Source organism: Nilaparvata lugens, chromosome 1, assembly GCF_014356525.2.
Source record: "Nilaparvata lugens isolate BPH chromosome 1, ASM1435652v1, whole genome shotgun sequence".
In the NCBI taxonomy this organism is placed as follows: domain Eukaryota; kingdom Metazoa; phylum Arthropoda; class Insecta; order Hemiptera; family Delphacidae; genus Nilaparvata; species Nilaparvata lugens.
This window is the reverse complement of record NC_052504.1, coordinates 27484358-27497630: the sequence shown is the minus strand read 5'-3', so window position 1 is coordinate 27497630 and position 13273 is coordinate 27484358. Positions and strand designations below refer to the sequence as shown.

Here is a 13273-nt window from a genome sequence, read left to right as displayed (position 1 = left end):
TAAGATCCAGGGAGAATAGAGAAAGGTACCAGACAGAGCTCTCAGCCCGTATAGAGAACTGGCAAAACCAGGAAGAAAGATACACCGATGTGGATAAATTCTGGAGTGACTTGGCGGCTCCGTGACTGGAGCTGCCAAGGAGGTATGTGGTGAGAGGAAAGTAGAAAAGTTTAAAAAGAGAACAAGGTGGTGGACAGAAGAAGTGAAGAGAAAGGTTAAAGAGAAGAAAAAAGCATATAAGAAATATAAGATTTCAGAACGTATGTGGAGAAACGGAATGATGCGAAAAGAAGTGTTAAATTGGCAAAGATACAGGCATGGGAAGAATTTGGTAGAGATCTACAGGACCAGCATGGACAGGATAATGGCCGAGCCTTCTGGAAAACAGTAAAACACCTGAGAGGAAAGTTTAGAAAGAAGGTAAGAACAATAGTGTGTAAGAACAATCTGTGTCCCGATTAGTCAGAGAAATCATTATTTATGTTAAGTTACATTTACATTTGCAGGTAAACTTACTTTTTGTTCAGCTTGTTTTTTCTGCTCTTCGTCGTTGAGTATCCATTCAGCTTTCCTACGCCGTGCCTCCCAATTCGATGGTAGTTTGTTGCGTTTGTCTTCTTCTACAACTTCTTGATGGTTCAATTGCCGAGCTTCATTCTGCAGTTAACAAAAAAGTAGCTTATTCAATAGATCTTGGCATTCAATAACTTGTTAGTAGTATTAGGTTGTGATTTCAGATAAAAAATTAGCAGCCTAGTGTAATGATGCCAAATTGTTTAGACTCCTAAACAAATTATGAGTCTAGTGAGCCTAGTGCAATTAGCATTGTAATGGGCTCCCAACTCACTCGGACACGCTGATTGCATAAGAGAGCGCCGGACTTGACTTTGGTGAAGAAGAAACCGTACGGCGCTTATATATGGGGATTTCTAGAAAAATGTTTTCATCTGCTTAAAGAAGGCTTGTTAAAAAAAGGGGGGATCATTTATATAGTTGTTGATTTCTTGATCCATTTTCGAACAATTCCAATCACAAACCATTCACGCTACCTATATATATTATTTCAAAATCTCATTGAACTTGGCAATAGTAAAAATATAATGAGGTATTTGCATTTATCTCTGACTCGTTTTCAGGTTCCATTCAACATTTTGTGGCAGCAATGCAATTGGATGTTATTCTTATACTCTGATTCATAATAATTATGAGTATTTAGAATAAATTCTAGTTCAGTATTCAAGTATGAATATTCAAAAATTGTTCAGTTTCAGTATCAAATTACAATATTTATCAATTTTTTAGTAGTCTACTTCAGCTTCGGCTATTTATTTAGTTTTACTTCAAACCACTAATCACTAACTAATAACGTTACCAAATCAAACTTGGTATAACTATCTTCTTATTTCATTGATCAGTTTTTTCTAAGTCTGGTCATGAGAAGGGAACCAGAAAATAGTCATTCATCAGCTTTATACCATAGTAGAATAGGGTGAAACACACCTCAATGAAAATAGCGGAATGACAGGGTATACCGCTATACTTTCTGGAAGATATAATATCTATAGAAAAGACGAAATTCCTGCACTATTGTCTATTATTGGAGGCAATACTCTATGCAAAAATGTTTTGTTACAATAATAATTGATTCCTCCACAATCAAGTTCAGAAGACAAGATTCTGGAAGTATATGAAACGATTTTTTCCAAGAATTTCTATAACTGTATTTATTTTTGAACAAAGCCAAGAGTTTGGAAAGTCATGCATTGTACAATAATATTGACACAAGTCAAATACATAGCCTCATTTACATTGGTACATTACATTGTGTTAAAATAGTCCAGGCAATGAATGCTCAAAAAAGGGTATAGAGGGAAAATTTTGGAAGACAATTTTTGACCCCGCAGTTCTGTTAAGGGTAGTGAGGAGGTAAACACAGAGCTTAATTTGTGCCGAAACTCTGCTGGCCACGATGACATCACGGGCAAAATTCTAAAGTACTGTGGGGAAGAACTAACTACGCCACTACTGGACAAAGTAAATTCGTCTATGGAACAGGCTGCATTCCCAAAAAACCTCAAAATCGCTAAGATCTACCCAAAATTTAAAGGTGGAAATAAAAATGATGCAAAGAATTATAGACCAATTGCTAATCTTCCAGTGACATCTAAGATCATAGAGCGGGCAATATACAACCAACTGATGACTCACCTGGAAAGCAACAAATTACTGACTGTGAGAGAACATGGATTCAGGAGGGGTCTTATCACTACTACAGCTATATTAGAACTATGCAATGACATAAATAGCATATGGGAAACGCACAAAACAGCCACTGGACTCTTCATAGACCTGCAAAAAACATTCGACTCCATAGACTGGAACATCTTAAAATTAAGATTGAAAAAGTTGAGAATTGAGGGTAAGGCACTTGAATGGATCGAGAACTACCTATCAGAAAGACTACCTACAGTATGTGGAGATTGACCACCATAACAACAACTTCACCACTACCTACAAATCTTCGCTTCGCCCAGTGACCAGAGGTGTACCCCAGGGATCCATACAGGGCCCTCTACTCTTCCTGGTGTACATAAATGATTTTCCAAAAGAACTACAGAGTGAGAAAAAAATGCATCTTATTTGCGGATGATACCACAATACTTATCCCATCTGAGAAGACCACACCAATAACAAATATAATTGAACCGGCAATAGAGGAAGTAACCACAATATGCAATAGACTACAACTAACTATGAACAAAAACAAAACAGTCCACCTCAAATTCACACCTACAGGAAATGACGCAGAAACGGAACATATAGATGACAACATAATGACGAAAAGCTCCACAAAATTCCTTGGCATACTAATGGACAGCCACCTGACATGGCAGCACCATATAGACCACCTTAGTAAGAAATTATCCTCAGCAGCCTATGTGATCCGAAGAATACGACACATCTTAGATGAAGGCACTGCCTTTATTGCCTATCACTCACTATTCGCATCGCACCTTCGTTATGGCATTGCGGCTTGGGGTTCAACAGCACAAACAAACCTTGAAAGAATACTGAGAATCCAGAAAAGAGCGATAAGAACGGTAAAGATCGATAAGAAAGATCAATCTAGGTGTTGTTCATCATTTCATTCAAATTTTTAAAAGTGAGATTGTGCCCATTTTACATGATGACCAGGTGTCCACTGTAAAAATTGATAAATTTTTCTGTGAAATTATCAGTGTTTTTGATTCTATTTTTCCAGTCAAGTCAAGAAGTGGCCGGATGAGCTCTCATGCCCAAACCAGGAGAACTAGAAGGAAAAATGTTGGAGACTGGTTCTCACAAGAATTGAACATGTTCAGGTTTGCTGTATCTCTTCTGTACCAGAACTATGAGTTGACTCAGGACAGAATGGCTAAAGAAGTAGCATTTAGCAGGTACTTAAGGGCACGGAAGCTTCTCAATCAGGAGGTGGACCAAGCAGTTAAGAGGAAAAATGCTGATGCTATACTTGACTCTCAGAACCCATGTAAATCGGCCTGGAAGCTTATTAACAAGTGCAGAGCGTCTACACAGCCTCAATGTGATTTCAGTCCATGTTATGAACAGTCACTATCTGAACTCCGTGGAGGCCATTCTTCAACAGATTCCAGTGACTCAGCCAAATGGTGTTGGAAATGTAGAAGCGCAACCCGCTGTCTTTTCTGTATGGAGGAGAGTCTCGAAGAATGATGTATTGAAAATAGTGACTGCTTTTAAAAATTCACCTTCTCAGGACATCTATGGATTTACTGTGGCTTTCTTGAAATCAGTGGTTGATGAGATGGCACCTCATCTTGCCAGTGTCTTTAGTCAGTGTCTTAAACTGGGCTACTTTCCGAATTGTTTGAAGTTGGGTAAAACTGTACCTATATACAAAAAGGGAGATGAGAAGGACAAGAATAACTTCCGACCAATTACTGTTACCCCCTTACTCGGAAAAATCTTAGAGGTTGCCATGAAGGATCAGCTAATGGACCATCTTGAGAGGAATAGTTTGCTGTCTGATAGACAACATGGCTTTAGAAAGTCCAAGTCCACACAAACCGCCCTGCTGGCCCTGATCAACGAAGTCATTGATGCATTCGAGAGTGGAGATTCTGTGGCAGTGAGGCTGTGTGACCTATCACGTGCTTTTGACTGTGTGTCTCATGAGCTTCTCCTTGGAAAGTTGAGTCAGTATGGTATAACGGACATTGTTGCTGACACTTTCAAGTCCTATCTTTCTGACAGAAGGCAGATAGTGAATGTTCGGGGTGCATCATCTGGCGAACTGCATGTACGGCATGGGGTACCGCAGGGCTCTGTCCTGGGGCCAGTCCTGTTCATCCTGCATATGAACGATTTGAGAGTCGGCGGAAGTGAGCTGCTGTTTGCGGATGACACAACCCTTGTTGGGAGAGGATCCTCGCCTGCAGCTGCCACCTTGAGTTGGAGGAGTCCTTTGCTGGTGCAGAACGCTGGTTTCAGGAGAACAAGCTGTTGCTCAACGTCGGCAAGACACAGAATATCATGTGCACTCTGAGAAACCACTTCAATCATTCATTGAATGAACCGGTGAAGCTTCTGGGATTTAACATCGATCCAAAGTTAACATGGAGTGCTCATGTGGATGCTGTATGCAGAAGGCTGTCTCGTGTGATCTACCTGTTGAGAAGACTGAGGTGCTTGCTGACTGAGGAACATTTGATTATGGCCTATTATTCACTGTTCCATAGTCACATTATATGGAATACTGCTGTGGGGACACTCTTCACACTGTGAGAGTATTCTTATGCTGCAGAAGAAGGCAGTTCGGATATTGTCATCCAGTGGTCATCTGGAGCACTGTAGGCCACTCTTCGCCAGACTTGGGATTCTCACAGTTTTTAGCCAGTTCATCTTTGCTTCCCTGGTTGGTATTAGGAATACCAATCTGACAGTGAATTTGAGGGGGTTGCAGAGTGCCTACTCACTTCGAAATGCTCTCGAAGTCAATGTTCCTCGATGTAGGCTAAGTAAGGCTCAGAACTGTTATCCCAATATCGCTATTAAAATGTTTAATATGCTACCTCCATCTGTGCGTCATTTGAGTGACAGTGAGTTTAAGAGGAGACTCAAGTCCTGGCTGCGTGCCAGACCATACTACTCCTTGAGTGAATTTTTTCTAAGTCTGGTCATGAGAAGGGAACCAGAAAATAGTCATTCATCAGCTTTATACCATAGTAGAATAGGGTGAAACACACCTCAATGAAAATAGCGGAATGACAGGGTATACCGCTATACTTTCTGGAAGATATAATATCTATAGAAAAGACGAAATTCCTGCACTATTGTCTATTATTGGAGGCAATACTCTATGCAAAAATGTTTTGTTACAATAATAATTGATTCCTCCACAATCAAGTTCAGAAGACAAGATTCTGGAAGTATATGAAACGATTTTTTCCAAGAATTTCTATAACTGTATTTATTTTTGAACAAAGCCAAGAGTTTGGAAAGTCATGCATTGTACAATAATATTGACACAAGTCAAATACATAGCCTCATTTACATTGGTACATTACATTGTGTTAAAATAGTCCAGGCAATGAATGCTCAAAAAAGGGTATAGAGGGAAAATTTTGGAAGACAATTTTTGACCCCGCAGTTCTGTTAAGGGTAGTGAGGAGGTAAACACAGAGCTTAATTTGTGCCGAAACTCTGCTGGCCACGATGACATCACGGGCAAAATTCCAAAGTACTGTGGGGAAGAACTAACTACGCCACTACTGGACAAAGTAAATTCGTCTATGGAACAGGCTTATCACTACTACAGCTATATTAGAACTATGCAATGACATAAATAGCATATGGGAAACGCACAAAACAGCCACTGGACTCTTCATAGACCTGCAAAAAAACATTCGACTCCATAGACTGGAACATCTTAAAATTAAGATTGAAAAAGTTGAGAATTGAGGGTAAGGCACTTGAATGGATCGAGAACTACCTATCAGAAAGACTACCTACAGTATGTGGAGATTGACCACCATAACAACAACTTCACCACTACCTACAAATCTTCGCTTCGCCCAGTGACCAGAGGTGTACCCCAGGGATCCATACAGGGCCCTCTACTCTTCCTGGTGTACATAAATGATTTTCCAAAAGAACTACAGAGTGAGAAAAAAATGCATCTTATTTGCGGATGATACCACAATACTTATCCCATCTGAGAAGACCACACCAATAACAAATATAATTGAACCGGCAATAGAGGAAGTAACCACAATATGCAATAGACTACAACTAACTATGAACAAAAACAAAACAGTCCACCTCAAATTCACACCTACAGGAAATGACGCAGAAACGGAACATATAGATGACAACATAATGACGAAAAGCTCCACAAAATTCCTTGGCATACTAATGGACAGCCACCTGACATGGCAGCACCATATAGACCAACTTAGTAAGAAATTATCCTCAGCAGCCTATGTGATCCGAAGAATACGACACATCTTAGATGAAGGCACTGCCTTTATTGCCTATCACTCACTATTCGCATCGCACCTTCGTTATGGCATTGCGGCTTGGGGTTCAACAGCACAAACAAACCTTGAAAGAATACTGAGAATCCAGAAAAGAGCGATAAGAACGGTATAAGGAGTGGATAGGATTGAGCACTGCAGAGACCTATTCAAGAGCAGCAAAATTCTGACAGTCATATCGCTTTATATTTTGGAATCAATAGTACAAGCAAGGAACTCAAATCCCACTCTAAGATCAGATCTTCACAGCTACAACCTGCGAAACCAACACAACCTAAATCTACCCCAACACCGACTAAGAAAATATAGCAGATCCCCAACATATGCAGGGTCTTTTTTCTACAACTTCCTACCTGAAAACCTGAAATCAATCACAGGAAATAGAGTTTTCGTAAAACAGCTCAGAGGATATTTGACTGACCGGCCAAACTACTACATAAATGAATATGTAGATGGACATAAATAGGCCTACATACACAGGAGATTATCCTTAAAATATGACGACTCATACAGCCACAGGACTGCTGGGAAGACGGATAAAGTAAAGTGTAACCAAACAACTTCTTCAACAAATCAAACGGTATAATTTTGTTCACCCACCATACAAACCTGACTTGACCACTAGTAGCATAGGCTATACACCTTCCCCAAACTCAACTCAAGACATGACTTTTGGGGCAGATCTACCAAACTAACAAGGACCTCCAAAAAACGCCATAGGCCATTTTAGCTATTAGGCGACAGCATTTCATAAAGATGGTTATTTTAGGCTATTATATTTTGAATGGGTAATAGATAATTTCAATTTAATTTAGTTTTATCCACCCTAGAAGGCTAAACAACAAATGAGACACCTTCACAAACATTATTCTTATCAATTCAAGTCATAATAGTTTAGGTTATTAGCCTTCAACTAGGTGTTAATATAAGAATGGAAAAAAATACGGTACAAAATTAGTTTGGGAGTTTCTCAGATTTCAAAGTTTTGTATAATAAATATAGAACGGACAAACATAACCTAATAGGTTCTGTTTAAAATATGGAAGAAAATGTTAAGGATGTTATGTTTCGGCTGTTGAATGGCTTTGATAAATTTAAATAAAAAACACAATTAACGGAAAGCTGGAATACCATAGGGCCTAGGCTACAATATTAAATTAGGTAATGACACTCCTTAATATTTGTTTTACATAGGATGTAGGGCAAAATTCAAGGATTCAATCCTAATATAGCCTAAGTTTTATCAAATACATTTCACTTTAACACAATTTAAAATATTCAATGTTAAATAATAAGTGGAATCAATGCTATAATGAAAACAATGTACTGTAGTTAAAAGGTAAGGTAGGTTATCTAAAGAGGTTAGGCACATAAGTCTTAGGTATTTAATATAAATATAATAAGAATATATTAGCTTGTTAAATGCTCAAAAAATCAGAAAAGTGAAAATTATGTGGTACTTACTCTTTTTAAATGCAATTCTTTCAACCTTTTCATACGATCAGCAAGTTTATCAGCAGTTGACAAATTAGATGAACTGCACTCAGCCATGTCCTTGGTTATTTGGCTTAAATATGGCCAAGTTATAAATTATACTACACTTATTTATTGTTACAAATTTGATAATTAATTTTTAGAAATCCTTTAAAAGCATTCAAATATAATGGTTGCGGATGCTATTAACAAGGAGACAACACTCTTCCTTGCTTACCACGCTTTTACTTCTTTATACTTTTAAGTTTCAACTCCACATCCACAACACAGAATAAGTATATGTATACTGTCACAGTATACATACAGTACGGAAACTTGGCTATATCCTGACGCCAAAATCCGCCATCTTGTTAGGAAGCGCCGCATTGTAATAGTATTGATAATATGTTCGGATCACTTCAATGATCCGGATCAATTGATCTCGTTCACTGCCACGAGCCAATCAGAAGACCAGGATTGGAACTTCCCAAGGTCACGTGACGTGTTTAGTATTGGGGTCATGTAAAAAGCATTGGTTAGATGGGCGATTGATTACAAGTTTCCATTCTGTATATTCTGTGATACTGTGTCCACAAGCCACAAGCACCACAAAGTAGAAGCTATTCTGTGATCTGTGGTAGACTGGTAGAGGATTTTTTCTTCTCTGTGCAAGCACACAAGCAACAACGTTAGCGCATGCGCTCTGCCTTGAATAGTAGTACCATCATTAGCCACTTGGCATGTCTACGCTTGAATCCAAGCATCCAAGCAGAGACTTGTTAGAAAATAATCTGTTTTCCTTTTCTTCATAGCCCAAATTATATAACTTTTAACTTATACATTTCAAATTTATTTCTTTTTAAATATTGTAAACCAATAGATTTTGTATTTCTTAGAATGATTTCTTCTTTTTATTTAGTATTTCATAATCTAGAAAAAAAACGCGGGAGCAAATTTTTCTGTCCGATTACGAGATTTGGCAGAAATAGCTGAAAACTGGAAAATGAGCCGAAAATACGAGGTTTTTGGGCCATTCTGTATCTAGCACAAGGAAATTTTGCATGAAAAAATTGGTTCTGGACTTCTCTTATGTAGGTACCCAAATAATATATTAAAAAATCAGAACTACAATATAAATTGCATGCACCAATGTTTATAGTGACTCGACTAGTAATGAAATTGTAAAACCTTACTTCCCGATATGTCACATAATAATGATCGAAGTGAATAAGATGATCAGTTGATTAGCATTCATTATTCACGTACGTACACGAAATCCAAATGGTATCTTGTGAGGCTACTAACAAATTAATAATAAAAATCTTATATTAGTAGACTACTGAAACTGAATGTAAAAAATATTGTTAATTAGGAGTCAATCAACATCAACTTGTAAGTAAAATAGGCTATTTCTTTTAAGAGACTAATAAATTGAAGTGTATACTCCAAATACTGGATATAACTAGGATTGAATGTATAATGACTGTTATGATTGAGTTCATTCACGCTAAATTCAGCCTAGTTTATTGCCCATACTGTTGATAGAAATAATGTAGTTGACAGTCCATTGAAAATACAACTTAAGTTAAATATAACAATATTGAAAGAGTCAATTCTATGTAATTGGTAAGAAAAAAATCGTATCCATCGTAACAAACCTCCCAAGAAGCTGCTAAGCGTTATGAGAAAGAGTAAAATTTAAAAAAAAAACATTTGAAAAGTCTCTCCTATTAATTATTAGTTTTTTCTTGTCGTCAGGACTATATTTGATGAACGAGATCCTTTATCGTGACTATAGACTGTGGTCTAGAGTTCAAATCCTTTCTTTGTTTCGTTAATAAATACCTTTAATTTGTTACCCGACCACCCTATTTCGGACAGTGTCAGATCCCCTTTGTTTTACTTACAGTTCAAAAACTTTTCATTATACAAATGACCACAGAATTTCACTTGATAGGTGGATATTTAATGAGTTGATCACTAGGGGATTGAGACGAATAAACGGTAATAAAGAAAACTGATAAATTAAAACTTTAAATCCCATGATTTCATTGGATAAGAATTAGCGTGAAAGATCTACTGAATCATGCATAACAATGAAACTTTATCAACTAATTTTTATCAATTGCTAGGTAGAAAATACTGTATAAGTCTACAATGTTACTGTTACAGTATAAATAAAATTGTACATATTGACTGTATACAATATCAGGTTTCAGTTTGATCAATGAAATTAGATAGAACTTGGAACTCATACATTTATATCATCATACATTTCCACTTTCTGAAATTATAATTCTTTGAAATAACTAAAGTACTGTATAAACTATTGGAGTCTGAAGAGCAAACAAACTCATGTAGGAAAGAGTCATGAGTCTATAATATGATGATGAAAAAACAATATCGAAAAGTGTAGGCTAGAGAGCGGCGGGTTGGAGAATAAATAAGTCATGTTAATGGATATTAATGGCAGAACCAATCTTTTAATGGAATAATGTGATAGTGGATTGCAAGATTTTACGGTCAGATACAGGTTTTGTTGTTGGAATCCTGAATTTTCTCGCTTGGTTTTTGTTTTTGTAATGTTCACTTTTTTTATTCAAGTCAGATTCCCAAAATTTTAATGATAATATGTTCACTTTTCTTTTTGCATGATCGAACATCTTAAGATAAGTAGATAATACAAGTAATTAAGATATTTCTAAAGAACTATTTTGTTGAATGTTGAACAAGAGAACAGTAATAGATAGGTTGTGGCCGCTGCTTATGCTGAGTAAACTATTTGGTTTGAGTTCATTTCCCATCAACAAGAAAAACTACGCTAATTTAGGCTTTAAAGTTCAATTTCTGACTTTTATTTGGAGTATTATAATTCACACTTTTATAATGTTTATTGAACCTTTCAGCAAATACGGTTTCAATGAAATGTTCAAACTGTTTTTGATTTTCCTATTTTACTACATATGCATTTCTACAGAATCAGAATTCCTATCCAGCATTCACCAGCTTTACAAGTATGACACAAGAATTGATCAATTCAAATATTATCACAAGACTAAAAATTACGGAATCAAGTACCTTATTACTCTGATAATATTGAGATTGGTATTTGGAGTTGTTCCTTCAGCATATGAGAGACTAATCCCAGTATTTGATTGGGGAAAACTATTAAAGATTTTTTGCCGTGAATTTTACCTGTGTTTGTTTTATTCGATCCATTATACCTGTATATTCATTTTGAAAGATCTCAAAGAGAGATTTCAATGCCTTTCTTATGAATGGTATTTTCTTATTTTGAACCCTTCGAAATGCACACCTACAAAACTTGAGAATATTCGGATATTGCATTCCGAGTTGCAAGAAATCACGAATGTAATGAATTCTATTTGCGACAAGAGATCTTGCATTTTGGTTGCTTTGACTACATTTCATATTTTTCACACGGCATACCATTTGAGTCTTCATCATAAATTTTCGTCATCGTACCAATATGGAGAAGAGGTTTCGCGTATAGCAAACATTGTCATTTTTGTTCTCCTTATAAGAGCTGCCAATGATTTGATCGAAATGGTGAGTACCGTTTTGCAGTGTTAGCATTATAGAAGCTTCAATGACCTTATTCATTTACATATTCTATTCATTTACTGATTCATACAACTACAATTTTATGATAATTTTTCACCCTTTTGTCAGTAAAGTGACCCCGATTTATTATCAATATTAATAATGAATAGGAAATTATAGGTTCAGAATCCACCAATTTTTGTAGAATGGTTATCTTCTTCAATTAGAATGTCAATAATTAGAGATATAATATTGGGGACCGAGCTTCGCTCTGGAGTACAAACGCATAAAAAAATTATTACGAAAAAAGAAATTATAATAACATTCATAGTTCATACAGAAATGTTCTATCTAATCACAGTAAATTGAGTTTAATTCCCAGAAGAATGCAAAAATTTCCCTCACAAAGGCCTGGTTGCACAGAAGCCGGTTAAATTTTAATCCTGATTAATTTCACTTGAACCAAATCAGAGAAGACCATTTCAAAAAGATGGATCTACTGAAATTAATCAGCATTGAAAATAACCCGGATTTTTTGCAACCGGCACTAAGTACCTGATTGAATGATTACAAAAGTTTAACAGCTGAGTCATAATTCTGACACAGTCCCACACAAATGAACTCGCTCACTCACTTCCATCATCAACAGACGACGAAATAATTATTATCATCTGTTTTTCCAAGGATGAATATTAATTATCCGTTTAGTGTCTTTCAGCGAGTTCTCCCAGGGATGAGACCTAGTGCATTATATTATAAACCTACTATGTTCTGAATTTCGTGAGAATCGTTAGAGTCGTTTTCGAGATCCGGTGAAATACAAACATATAAACATCTAAACAGAAATTGCTCGTTTAATAGTATAGGATACCGTACTTTTGATATAGTACTATCATAATTATTAAATCACTAGCACTTTTAGTTGAAATGTTTTTATAAAATTATACTACAAAGTTTTATATTATATTATTGTATGTATAAATGTATTATAGTACACTTTTTTATTGCAGAGTGCAGACATTGTCGATTCTCTATCAATTACTTCAATAGCCAGACTTTCGATTGATTGCCAAGAGCAGGTAAATGAAATTGAAGTATACATTATTATCATCACAATCATACTCCTCATCTGAGGAGGAAATTCAATTTTATTGAAACCTCGTATTCACAATATAATAGGGTAACTTCTTTAGTAAGGTTTTATCATAAATAATTTCATATCAATGTCTGGTACGTAAATGACTTTCATAAATAAATTATGTATTTCATCATTAATATAATAGTTATCTATAGGCTATACTTGTGAAAATTAAATGTCCAAGTCATTCTAAAAAATGACTTAATACCCTAAAAATGATAGTAAAATCACTATTCAATATTTTCCAAAAACTGTTACGTGAGCTATCAGGAAGGATGAACATTTCAATCCATTGAAGATTGAATTCTGAGATTGTCATTAGTCGAAAGCCGATAGTTTTACCTAGATTTTTGTTTCGATTCAGATCTTTTGCATAAAATAAGGAAAGACTCATTGTCTCCCTCTTTGTTCCTTACTCCGAGTCAAGGGTACAAAGAACCATGCTTCAAGAGGCCTAGTCAAAATGAGCTTTCAACTGAATATTATCAAATTGATTAAGAGAAAAATTGAAGGTTTAAAAAATGGATTAGGAAATTATACATTT

General features: G+C 36.0%; 1 protein-coding gene across 6 annotated transcripts in view; it reads right to left on the bottom strand.

The window, feature by feature from the left end:
* LOC111059011 (pre-mRNA-splicing factor syf2) overlaps positions 1-8318 on the bottom strand; it is an 81631-nt gene extending 73313 nt beyond the window's left edge. For all 6 annotated transcript variants that reach the window (XM_022346606.2, XM_039424086.1, XM_039424082.1 and 3 more), the window contains exons 1-2: positions 8019-8318; positions 517-657 (exon numbers count right to left, since the gene is read on the bottom strand). In XM_022346606.2, the coding sequence (XP_022202298.1) occupies positions 517-657; positions 8019-8105 (228 nt within the window). In that variant the 5' untranslated portion in view covers positions 8106-8318. The remainder of the gene's footprint in view (positions 1-516; positions 658-8018) is intronic.
* Between the last annotated feature and the right edge of the window lie 4955 nt (positions 8319-13273).